Source organism: Uranotaenia lowii, chromosome 2 (assembly GCF_029784155.1).
Source record: "Uranotaenia lowii strain MFRU-FL chromosome 2, ASM2978415v1, whole genome shotgun sequence".
NCBI lineage: Eukaryota > Metazoa > Arthropoda > Insecta > Diptera > Culicidae > Uranotaenia > Uranotaenia lowii.
Window position 1 is genome coordinate 69610494 of NC_073692.1, and position 13781 is coordinate 69624274.

At 36.9% G+C, this 13781-nt stretch overlaps 1 protein-coding gene across 3 annotated transcripts in view; it reads left to right on the top strand.

The window, feature by feature from the left end:
* Positions 1-13781, top strand: part of LOC129742209 (uncharacterized) — a 172975-nt gene that overhangs the window by 114065 nt on the left and 45129 nt on the right. For 2 of the 3 annotated variants that reach the window (XM_055734079.1, XM_055734081.1), the window contains exon 1: positions 3873-4220. The exons of the other annotated variant lie outside the window; for it this stretch is intronic. In XM_055734079.1, the coding sequence (XP_055590054.1) occupies positions 4206-4220 (15 nt within the window). In that variant the 5' untranslated portion in view covers positions 3873-4205. Of the gene's footprint in view, positions 1-3872; positions 4221-13781 lie in introns of those variants that run through there. 3 annotated transcript variants of the gene reach the window in all.

Below are 13781 nucleotides of genomic sequence, written 5' to 3' on the forward strand. Positions count from 1 at the left end.
TGGATACAGATGTTTCGAAATTTACAAATTTGATTAATTTTGAGCCACTTTTTGAGCATTTTTAATGGAATTTCTGCTGGCAAAATCTGGCAATAACGAAGTAAAACCATCATGAGATTAAACTTAAAGTATAATTGGTTAGTATAGATCGTAGTTTGCGAAGGGTACATAAAAGATTACTCTTTTTAGGCTTTTAAAACAGCGAAAACCATAGTTTTCGTTTTGAATATTGTTATTTGTTTCCACATGAGCAGAATTTTGCCAAATCATAATATTTCATAAAATATAACCAGCAAATGCATACTTTAATATACTCGGGACCTTGCTACGAGCAGACATGGTATAGGACTCAACCGCTGGAATTTCTTTAAAATAGGGTATTTCATAAGTTTTGTCGTTCATCAGAAATCATCTGTCCCATAGCCTCGGAACCGGCTATACAGCTAACGAGCTCTGGAACTAACAAAAATTTAGTGTTTGAGGTGTGGTTTGAATGACTCATTACCAGACAACACTTTCAGCTTATCGGAGAAAAAAAAATTTTTGGAAATTTCAGCGATCTACCCTTAGTTTTTCGCTTTTTTTAAATTAAAAATGCTTGTATGAGACTTGACTTCCCTGATGACCCTTAGCCGAAGTTGCCGACCATATGCTTCACTCCAATGCTTGATTTGAACTTTGTGGACATTTTTGACAGTATTTGCATACTTTTCCACCACTCACATACAGTAATTCTTCGAATAATCAACGGTTTTGTCAGCTATCAATTTGATTATGATGGATTTTGAATGAAAGTGTGCAAAATTATTTTTTCCTTTTTTTCTTGCATCGTAAATATCTCAAAAACGCGTAATTTTTTAATTTTGAAAAAAAATAGGTCGGATAGTACTTTTTACAGGCAACAAATTGCTGCCAAAATTTTGAATGTCCGATTACTAGTAAACGAGCTATTAGCAAAAGAAAGTGTCCCATTTCTAAAAGAACTAAGCTTTATAAGAAGAGTGACGCCAATGTCAAAATTGGAATAGCGATGAGCTGTCAGTGTCATTCCAAACGAACGAATGACCTGTCAAATTCAGCCTGAGAAGAAAAATAAATTGCAAGTATTGTGCTCATTGTAAAGTAAAGTAGGTAGGTAAAGTAAGTTGGAAAAGTAAAGTAGGTAGAGTGACGTCAGCAAGCTGTGGAACGCAATCGTACACTGGGACTGCCGTACGTCGCCGCATAATTTTTCCTTTGCCAGAAGCAAAATATACATCCTCCTGCAGAAAGTGACACTGTTTTTCGCAAATATTTAGCTAGCTCCTTATGTTTCAATGATTTTTACTTACGCTGCACACTCGACAACTGGCTGTAATTTCGAAATAATCTGGGAATCCACAGATGTTTGGGAATCCACAGAACTTTTTCCATGCAACTTGCAGGTCTTCATACGCTGAAAATCGAAAGAACCCAATGTTCTTGAATCCCGGTGTTGTTTTATTTGTGCAATATTTAGCAAAACACTTCATTGTTTCGAACAAATTCTTATGCTAAGTAAACAAAAGCATCATTTCGCAAAAGTCACTTGAAGGCTTAAACTGAACCAGTGATACCAGCTGTAAATTTAATTGTTTCCAAAGACATTTATTTTGTTTGGGATAGAATGTCGTCACTCTCCTTATAGGCACTCTATGAAAAACACGTCCGGTCACGAGCAAAGTTGCTTCGATCCTCCCTTGATGATCTTATGACAATTCATGTACAAATTTGAAAAAAAATATCGTCATTTGTAAGAAAAAATCTACTTTATTTTTTCAGTCATGATATTGATCAGTTTTTCCAACTGATACTTCATCTAAATAATCTGTATCTTAGGCACCTGCATCCTCATCCTTCAATTTCGGCTACGTTTCGGTACAATATTTTTCTCCTGGCTGGATATAGCTATTTCGAAATTAACAAAACTTGAGTATTTTTGAGCCTCTTAAAAGCGTTTTTAATGGAATGTTCGCTGATAAAATCTAACAATATCGAAGTAAAACTATTATGGTATGGAACTTAAAGTATAATCGGTTAGTATAGATCATAGGTTACGAAATTAACATATAAAATTACTCTTTTTAGGCTTTTAAACCAAAAATTTTCGTTTTGAAAAATGTTGATTTTTTCCACAGGAGCAGAATCTTGGCAAATTATTATATTTTTTACGAAACAACCAGCTAATATATACAATAATATGCGAGGGACATTGCCACGAATACTTGTTATACGATTTAACTGCTGGAATTTGTTAGAAAAAGGGGTTTTCATTAGTTTTGTCGCCCATCAGAAATCATCTGTCTCATGACCTAGGTACCGGATACACAGCTTACGAGCTCTGAAACTAGCAAAAATTTGGTTTCGAGGTTAGGTTTGAATGACTCATCAAAACTAGCCAACACTCTCCGCTTATCGGAGAAAACATTGTTGGACATTTCAGCGATCTACACTTAGTTTTTTGCTTATTCGAAATAAAAAATTCTGATATGAGAATTGACTTGATCCTGATGATCCTGATGAATACTTTTCCACCCCTTACACACAGTAATTCTTTGGATGATCAACGGTTTTATCAGCTATCGATTTGATACCTAAAGATGAATTTTGAAGGAAACTGTGCACAATAATTATTTTCTTTTTCTCTTGCATAGTATATATTTCAAAATTTTAAAACTTTGGAAAAAAATGGTCGGATAATGCTATTAGCGGATTAGCCACTACTAATATAAGTACACACGCTGAGGTATTTTGTTTAACATTTTTTTTGAAGAAAACAGCAGAAATGTAAAAGATAACTTAGCTGTTAATGATTTTTTCAATATAAGTTATTACAAATCAAAGGAAGCGTTTGTTCAAACCATAGGTATTTCCAAATTGTAGGGGTCTGTCAGACAGATCTGAAAGCGTAAATCTTTGCAAAGAGATCCTACTTAAATATAATTTACAATTATAACGGATGAAATCTATGAAGTTTATCAACTAGAAGTTTATAAACCAAGTAGTTTATGAACCAAGATAACCCATTCTGGAGAGTCACATTCACGTTTTCGGTTTCGCATATAAATTCTGTTATTACAAAACGTACAATCTGGTCGAACCCAATCAAATATTTTATCCCTGCGGTATAAGCCGTTTCAAATGAACATATTGTAGAAGAATTCTAAGTACATATTCTTTTACCCTCAACATTATAAGGCGTAACAAATTTTACAAGACGAAACCAATGACTGTTTACGGGATCACCTATGCACGAGAATTCGTTATGCCTTACTCCATCATTCACATCGGCTTTATCGCTATCGATGCATCACTCGAAAAAACAAGATCAAAACAAAATTCAAAAATAAAACCTGATTGCCGCTCTACCACGTGGACATCCGATTGAGAAGAAACAGCCCGCAAGAACAACCATTCATTCGATTCGGCAGATCGGAAAATTGCGCGCCTTCGCTTCTCGTGAGAAAACGCGAGAGACTTGTTTGGCGCCGATTTTTTTTTCTTCTTCTAGTACTTTTGAACGCGACGAACCTCCGACGACGGAACGCGTGCTGCTTGGCTGAGAATTTGAGCCGCCTGCCGAAAAGTTAAAGTGTATTATAAAGTGAACTTGTGCGGATCAAACATTTCCAGTGCAAATTTATACTTCTAGCCATTTAGTAAGGGAGCCTGATCTCCCGGGGTGTCGTTAGGGTCGTCGCGAGCTGGCACTGTTTTCGTTTTTTCGGGGGTCTATCAGTCCGGGGCTTAGTGATTTGTGGGGCTTCTGTAGATAAGCGAAGATTTGGGTTCTATGAAGAACGATCGTCGATAAGCTAATTGAGTGACGTTCAACCGAAGAGATCAAAGTTAAGTTTTGGTGATTGGATGTTAAAGTGTGGTTAAAGTGAAGAATAAAAAACCCAACCATTTGTTTTGTCATCGATTGGAATCTTCGGGTTGAGCGTGAATTGGAGTGCCGCGCCGCCTAAAACGTGATCAATACAGCGTGGGTGTCATGAAGGCTTACAAAACAAAAAACAACAGAGGATAGAAACTCATTGAATGCTACAAACAACATACCACAGGGAGATTATCGGTGCAGCGACATTGGGAAGAAGGATTCCAGGGAAACAAATATTTCGCTTGCAGCCCAACAGCAGCGGCTTAAGATTGGAACCGGCATAAGATCATCATCTGGTCGAAGCATGAATAGAAGAATGGTAAATTGTTGGTGGGATGCCCTTTGGCAATTCCTGAGCTGGATACTCTTCACGAACAATAAGTGACAAAAGTGACACATATTGCTTGAAATTGGTTCCATTTTTTAGGTTTTTGTAAATAATGTTAAATTTTAAACTAAACCAGTAGCAGTTAAAACAGTAATCTACTTAACTGTAGTGAACAAAATTCAAATTCAAAACTGGTAATGATATACAGCGCTTGGATATTAACGACTTTGAAAATTCAAACATTATCAAGTGAAACAAATTAAATCAAAACATATAATGGAATTAAATTTGGAATATTGTACTCTAAACTCCCTAAATATAATAAGTACTTTTTACAAAACAAAAACTACCAGAAAATTTGGAGAAATTCCAATTACCTCACTTATAGAACCCGGATAAAACCGGACAATCTGGAAACCTAGAGTGTCCATTCCCAGGAATCCCGAACGGGAATCCCGGGGAACTATTATAAAACCCGGAAATTTCCTAACCCAAAAACTACAGCTAAACCTGCTGTTGGTGATGTATGTAGATAAATAGACACATATGCTCAGAGCCGTAGGAAAAACATTCATGGAGAAAAAATGAAGAAAAAATTATTTTTATTTTGTTTTAAGCCAAAAGACAAAATGGTAAAAAAAGATGATTTATTTGATCTATAAAAACTTGAAAACCAATGGAAACTAACTATTATTTTTGTGATATTTTTATCACATAAAAAACCTTTAAAAAAACATACAACAAGAGATTTCAGAAATTCGCTTAGGCGGCATCCATAAATTACGTAACGCGAAAATGCACTTTTTTGACCCCCTCCCACCCGTATGTCACAAATCGTAACGCTTTGACGTACCCCCCTATGAAAATTACATAACGTTGATAATTACCCCCCCCCCCTTTTCGCATGTTTTTGAATACAGATATTCGAAGATCAGAAATTAAATTTAAACATAAATTTGTTTAACGTTCTTCAAAACGAATTTGATATCCATCCTTTCAGGAATTTATATCCATCCTAACCAAACCACTTCTTAGTACTCGTTGATGATAGCTCTCTGATAAAATAAATTGATTGTCTTATTACGAGTTGATCTGTGTTTGTTCAGTGATGATCTACCTTGTTTACTTTATTTTGTTTAAGGAGCATAACTTGTTTTGCAAAATATACTCCACTTAGTAATATTCGTCGGAATAATCAAAATTGCATTTTTTAAATCACTTGAGAAAAAATAGTTAAATATCCATTTTAAGATGGAATCGAGTTCTTAAGGGTAAATGTACTTATTATTCGATTTCCCAATGGTTATTTCACAGATATTCAATACTCATTTTAAGGAGTCTATCTCAGAATCTTTAAAGGGGAAGGGTTACAAACTAATTTCAATCGTGTTCAAGCTTACAAATTTTAAGCTGATTTTGGTTTGTTCATCATTCTGCAAAAATTGCATGACATCAAAATAGTTGCAATTAAGTATACTGAAAATCGTTACGTAACGATGAGCCTACCTCCCCCCCTCCCCTATGTCACAATTCGTAACGCTCGAGCTTACCCCCCCCCCCCCCCTAGGAGCGTTACGTAATTTATGGATGCCCCCTTAGTCTCATTTCAACATTACATTTCAGAGTAGATGTGTTCAGGATAACAAAAAGCATAAAGTTTAAGTCGATACACCTCAGAATATGAAAATATAACTACAAATCATTGAAAAAAAAACTTATGAACTTTTCAAATTACCAGCTGTGGTCTGTAAAACCAAGCACTTTTATATTTTTAACTGAGATCTCAATCTATCTGAATTCATATCAATTAAAAGTTTTTTAATAAGACTTCAACAAAATGAGTTCTCATTGATGCAAAACACCTATTTTTGATGACTTTTTTCTTTATAGTCTTTTTTTGAAGACCACAAAAATCAAAACTAAAATTTTTAAGAAGCAGCTGATAGCAGACATTAGGAAAATTTCAAAATGGTAGGGGAGAATGAGGATACTTGATCCCTGATGATAGTTGATTCCTTCGCTATATCTCGAAACAGGAATGTCTTACAAATATCCATTGTTAAAAAATAATGTGACAAACAGAACAAAACAACAATGCTGTTATCTCGACAAATTAAAAAAAAATAATTTTCGAGTTATTGAACTTTGTTTGCTAAATTTTTATTTTTCGGCATATCGGTGAAAAGTAGTTCTTAAATTGATAAAGATGGATAGAGAAGTGAGGAGAAAATTTACAGATGTTGAAAAGAGCGAAAGAGCATTTTTGCGAGGAAACTTATTAACGTACACCATACTTTACCCTGCAACATTTCATTATTTAGGAGAAGTAGTACCGGGATAGAGGTGGCACTACCTTATCCTATACAATGAAATCTGGTTGGTCCGAAGTCTACATGTGGTGAACACGTATACTCCGGACGGGGTATACGTGTTCACCACATGTAGACTTCGGACCAACCAGATTTCATTGTATAGGTTAAGGTAGTGCCACCTCTATCCCGGTACTACTTCTCCTAAATAATGAAATGTTGCAGGGTAAAGTATGGTGTACGTTAATAAGTTTCCTCGCAAAAATGCTCTTTCGCTCTTTTCAACATCTGTAAATTTTCTCCTCACTTCTCTATCCATCTTTATCAATTTCAGAACTACTTTTCACCGATATGCCGAAAAATAAAAATTTAGAAAATTAATTAACGGTGGTTAACTTATCTTAAAAATCAGAACTTTGTTTGGGAATTTTAACAAAATTTGATTTGAAGATCTTTTTTTGTCACTTTACAATGTTTCCAACATGAAAAAATTATAATAAAATTTTTTATTCCAATATTTCAACCGTTAGAGTATAATATGAACTTTATAATGGCATATTTTCAAAGCAATAGTAAACTCTCAATTTTTTTAGAAGAAGTTTTCCAAAATGTATGTTATCAGTATAATTGATCCCTAGAGTCCAAATCATGTATTTTTCATCCGAATGGATCGTGATTATTGGTTATCATGGAATTCATATATCTGTCCAACAATTTATATCGAATAATTAAAAGGGCTAAAAAAACTGTTTTTATCAATAAACTAGAAAATTGCGACTTAAAGTATGCAATGGCTCTAGGGTAGAAGACAAACTTTTATAATTCTCTTTGTCCAATACTTACAAACTGTGAAATGAGATCTTATATGGCAAGAAATAGTTAACGGACCTTTAATCTTCGGATTTAGTTAGATTTTTGCCTAGGGTCAGGGCACCCTGATTCCTGAATAAGGGATCAAGTCTCCTGTATCTTAAAAAATATCACAATTTTTCAGTCTCACGCAAATGCTTCTGGCTCATCTACGAGTTCTTATATCGTTCAAACTTTTGGAGCATGTAAACTTGAAATTATACTTTGTCAGAAAATGCAAAAGACTGCGAGTTGCAAAATTATCCCAAAAATATATGATGAATATAAGAAAAGGCGATCAAGTATCCCCATCCTCCCCTATAGTTTGTGAAAATCGGTTCAGAAGTATTATTTTATTACCAAAACAATAATCTGGGTCTACCTGACCCTGACCGGCTAATTGTCGTTCTTTGTTGGGTGACTCTGATAACCCTTTTCAAAAATCTTAAAATGAGAAATTGTAGAGCTCCTCATTTTAGGAAAAATCAGAAAATCTCATGACAATGAGAAGAATTGAAATGGTCTGTTTTGCAATTCTCATCGCTAGTATTTCCGATTCGGTCAAAATTATCGGCAACAAAATTAATCTATTTGTAAAAAAAGGGGAAATTACTTGAGAATTTGAGAGATTTAATGAGTAACTCCATTTACCAGCTTTTAACCTCGACTATAAGAACGCCAACTTCGATGACATTTCTCGCATCTTGGCCACCATCGACTGGGCATCGGAGCTCGATTTATCGGATCCTAACTCTGCTGCAGAAACCTTCTCGCATATCCTGAACTATGTCATTGATCGTCATGTGCCTAAACGTACTATCAGATAAAAAGATAAAATCTACGAACTCCCTGGGTTACTACTGAATTGCGACGACTGAAAACGGAAAAAAGATGTGCGCTTCGAAATTATAACAAACAAAAATCTCCTTACACCAAGTATATATATCGGAAGCTTAATTCCGCTTATTAAAAAACCCAGCAAACGTTGTTACCAGAACTACCTTCGCCGAGTACAATGCAACCTTAAATCCTGCCCAAAATCATTTTGGAAACAGGTGAATAGTCAGCGGAATGAACCTGGTATTACTACCCATATGTTTCTGGATGACATCACGGCGAACTCTGATCGTGGAATCTGCGATCTTTATGCCCGAAAATTTTCAAATATCTTCACTACAGCTTCCACATCCCCAGAGCATTTGGCCACTGAGCATTTCGCCACTGGGCTTTTCATTAAACGGTATTGAAATCGAGGATGCAATCATCTCAAAGGCAGCGTCGAAGCTCAAGAATTCGTTTTCTACGGGTCCTGACGGGATACCAGCTTCGTTTTTAAAAAGTTTCATGCCTGTTTTGTTGACTCCTATTCGTCTACCGTGGAATCTCAGCCTTATGTTCAATAGCCAAACTATTCGAATTGGTGGTCTTGGATCCGATCTCCTCGTTTTGTAAGAATTACATTTCTAATGACCAGCACGGATTCATGCCTAAACGCTCTACGACAAGCAACTCGTTGACGTTCACTTCTTTTGTGCATGAAAGCTTTGCTGCAAAATCTCAAACTGATGCCATATACACCGATCTGTCAGCTGCATTCGACAAAGTGAGCCACGAAATTGCCATAGGGAAACTTGGACGCTTGGGGTTCGGTGGTACTTTACTTGGCTGGTTTCGCAGTTATTTGACTGGGCGCAAACTGACTGTTCGGACTGGTGATACCTTTTCCAAGCAGTTTTCTGCCTCCTCCGGTGTGCCACAAGGAAGCCATTTAGGACCGATTATTTTCCTAATGCATTTTAACGACGTGCTTTCACTCCTTGACAGCCCAAAACTTTTCTATGCTGATGACCTAAAACTGTTTTACACCGTAAACGACTACGCAATATTAATTTTCTGCAAATTCAGTTCAACCTCTTCGCTAATTGGTGCGACATCAATTGCTTGCCATTGAATCGTAACAAATGCGCAGTTATCAGTTTTTCCCGTAAGCGGCAGCCTTTGATTGCGGAATACTACCTTGGAGATCAGCCCATCGCACGCGTGGACCATATTAACGATCTGGGCGTCATCCTCGATAAGCGACACATACAAACTACGTAGTCAACAAAGCATCCAGAAGTCTTGGTTTCATTTTTAGAGTAGCGAAGGACTTCAAGGACGTGTATTGCCTGAAAAGCCTGTATAGCAGCATTGTTCGTTCCATTCTTGAATACGCATCTGCCGTCTGGTGCCCCTACTACCAGAACGGCGCTGAACGTCTCGAGGCTATCCAGCGGCGCTTTTTACGATACGCCCTTAGGCATCTGAACTGGCAAGACCCTTTCCGCTTACCAAGCTACGAAAATCGATGCCGCCTTATAGACATTGACACTCTTCAAGCCCGAAGACATGCAACCCGTGCATCTTTCGTTGCTGATCTCTTGACATCGCGAATCGACTGTCCCACTCTACTGGAAGCTATTCCACTAAGTGTGCGACCCCGTGGTCTTAGAAATCAGGATCTTCAATTGTATGTTCCCATCCAAACGAACAATTATACAGCGCCCTCATCGGTGCGATGAAATCGTTCAACCGTTTTTCAGAGCATTTTGACTTCGACGTTTCGAGGGATGTTTTCCGAAGAAAAGTTCTAAGTGCGTTGAGGAGCCCGTAGCTAGACCTAAGTGTTTTGTTTTAATTTAATTTTAAGTCTCCTTAAGATTGGTAACAAAATATAGTAAAATTCAAATAGTACTGAATCTGTGAAAAACATGTAAAAATACCATTATTATACACATGAATGGTTTCATTTGTTTTCGTAGAGGGTTGAAATATCCATTTTCAATTATTCCCTGGAACCCTGGAATTTCCGGGCAAAGGATGTTCAGATTTCTCTATTCCCGGAAACGCAAAAATTGCCGGGAAATGGACACTCTAAATTTGGTAGCATACTCAATTGTACCTAGTATTTGATTTTTTTAAATTTCTCTCAAAAAAATCATTTTCAAATTTCAACTTTATTATTCAAATGAGACACTTATTCAGCCCGCCGCAGTCGTCCTATTTGTTTCTCGGGCCCAAACGTTTATGCTTTTATTATTGGTAACACCTGGGTCGTGAAGGTTGCTTTATTGAACTATTGTTTCATCGCTCTTTCAAACCCGCTGGTGGGAAATCAATTGGTCTAATCGACAGGTTAGGGTATATTTTCTGCACTTTATAAACTACTCCTATTCAGTTCACCGTTTAATGAGACTTGAGATGCTGCTGGATGATCGTAAATCTTCCTCTGCTTGCTGGCTGGCCCAATTAGATGCCACAAGAAGAATCAGCCAGCCCAGCATCCTCTCCGGTAATTCCGCCTCGGCACGTTTTCGTTCACGATGTAGAGACAAGCCAAAACACAAGATTCAGTATCCCAGATATAAATATTCGTTGAACGTGACTTTCGGGCCAGTGCATAATTTTAACACATTATAGAAAATCAAAATAAACGCAAAAACTTTCGGCATTGCCAGACTTAAAAGTTTTGCTTCGCCCTTTCTGGTGGAAGCCAGCATCACTGGAGTGGAAATATCCTGGGGTTATTCTCGAAATCGAGTCTCTCGCCTTTCGGACAGGTGCAACAAACGTGAGCTGAGTTATTTTCAATGGCTATAGAAAGCGAATTAACAGAAGAGTTTACGGTGAAAAAAAACTTTAAGGAAACTCCCGAAATAACAAGAAGCTATGAAAGTTTTCCAGAATGCTTTTGAAAGTAATACATAATTGTTGTAAGCAACATTATAAGTAGTACTCAGATAAAGAGCTTTACAACATTTTCCATCAATGTTCACTTGGTTTTCTGGGTTGGACACTTTATTTGAAAACAAAGTGAAACAGGACACGTTTTGCTGCAAGGGATTAAAATAGCTCTTTGAATTTAGTGCTTTGTATTATTGATAGAGAATTTTGAACGAAACATGTTGTTCTCAAATAGAAGAGAAATATACAATCAAACCCTGATTCTATTATCAACAAATCTGAGTGATCTATGAAATGTTTCTCAAAATCTTTTAAAAGGGTATCTTTATTTTTTTGTATCTGTTACATACCTTTCGAAATTAATTATCCCAACGCACATTTATTTTGGTTTCAATGGTTTTAGTCCGTTACATTAACTGTTGCCAGTCTCCGATAGTTTTCAAGATATCTAGAATGGAATTCCAATTCAACTCCATTTATCACTCGATTCTCTCATTTAATACCCGCCCAAAGAAAGAACAAGTTGCCCCATGTCGAATGGGCAGACATGTCCTAAGCCATGATACGGATAGCCTCATTTGCGAATGCATTTGGATATCCGAGAACAAATTGTGGTGTATTTTTCTCGTTGATGTTGTTGTCACATGCGTGCTGTCGTTGTGCTTCTTGAGGCAACTCAGTTTGTGTAGTAGGTAATGTAATAGAGCTTGTTGCTTTGCTTTCATGAATCAAATCCCTACATACCTGCTTACTTCATATAGGTACATACCAGCAATCGTATGTCCGTCCTAGTGCCCTGGGGGAGAAGTGCACATATGGCCAGCGGGTGAATTGGAGCATTCATGCGTGGTTCTTGTGCAAATAGAGTTATCTTCGGTGGAATCGATTCGAAAGGGTCGTACGCGTAGCAATGCCATTCTGCAGAATACAAGCGATTTAAAAAAATATTGTTAGTTTCGGAATTGTTTTTCATAATCACAAAATTGTGTTTAAAGAAATACATCATAATAAAAAAAATTAAGTTTGTTTTTAATCTCGTTTAGACATTTTTCATTTTATGAAATTTAATATCACTAAATTAGTACAAAACAGCTGAGGTTTAAAATACTGCAACATTTTCATCCGACAAATTGGGTCCATTTCTTGAATACTTTCGTTCAAAATTTTATTATCCGATTCTCTACAACTTTGCGATGACTGTAAAGCAACACTGTCGTAGAAAAACGAGATTTATACAAAGGCGAGAGTGGGGAACCATAGGCCACTTTTTTCTATGCTCTATATTTTGTTTATTATAAAAGAACAAATGAATAAACATATCTTATGGTTTTAACATTTCTAACGTATCATAAGGCATTCTTTTTTAATTTTAAATAAGTTATTTTCCCCATGTACTGACTGTTTTAAAGAAAGCTATATTTTTTTAATTTCGAAAAATGATGGGGAATCATGGGTCACCAAATCCAAATTGACCAAATAACATGTAAAGTTTATGAGTTGACCCAAAACTGTCATTCCATAATTCATTTCGTTATTTTAAAGTAATTTCAGATGATGAAATTAAAAAAAATAGTTGTGTATGATCGAATAGTTTAAATAACCTGACTCGTAAACTCGTAAATTATAACCGAAAAACTACGAACATTTTTGTAGGTAAAGGGTGATATGGTCAAAGTTTGGTCAATATCAACTTGACGTATTTCTTTCAATTTTGCATTTAAAAAACCTGAACACCCCTCATTTTGAAGGTGTGTGTATATAATGTTGCTCCTATTTTGATTTTAGAATTCACTCTTCAGTTGTCAAAATGCCGTCCAAGAAAGAAGAGCAGCATATCAAAATTTTACTCGCGCATCGCGAAAATCCGAGCTACTCGCACGCAAAGCTGCCAAAATCGCTAAAAGTTGTCAAATCAACCGTTACAAATGTAACTAAAGTGTTTGGGGAACGTTTGTCGACAGACAGGAAGTCTGGATCGGGGGGAAATCGAAAACCGGAAGCCGCTGAGACGACAAAGAAAGTTGCCGGTAGTTTCAAGCGAAACCCTAACCTCTCTCTCCGAGATGCAGCAAATAAGCTGGGTGTATCGTCTACAACCGTGAATCGAGCCAAAAAACGAACCAGACTATCGACTTACAAGAAGGTAGTGACTCCAAAACGCGATGATAAACAGAATACGACGGCCAAAGCACGATCCCGGAGGCAGTACACGACGATGCTGACGAAGTTTGACTGCGTGGTAATGGACGACGAAACCAACGTCAAAGCCGACTACAAGCAGCTTCCGGGACAGGAGTTTTATACGGCAAAAGGAAGGGGAAAGGTAGCAAATGCACATGCACATGAAACTGTCAAAGTTCGCGAAGAAATATCTGATTTGGCAAGGTACCTGTGGCTTGAAAAGCAGCATTTTCATAGCTTCCGGGACTGCCAACCAAGAAATTTACGTGAAAGAGTGTTGAATAAACGTCTGCTGCCTTTCCTGAAGAAACACGGTTGTTCCGTACTGTTTTGGTCGGATTTGGCATCTTGCCATTACGGTAAAAAGGCCATGGAGTGGTACGCCGCCAACAACGTGCAGGTGGTTCCCAAGGACAAGAACCCTCCTTACATGCCAGAGCTCCTCCCAATTGAGAAATACTGGGCTATTGTCAAGTGGAACATAAAGAAG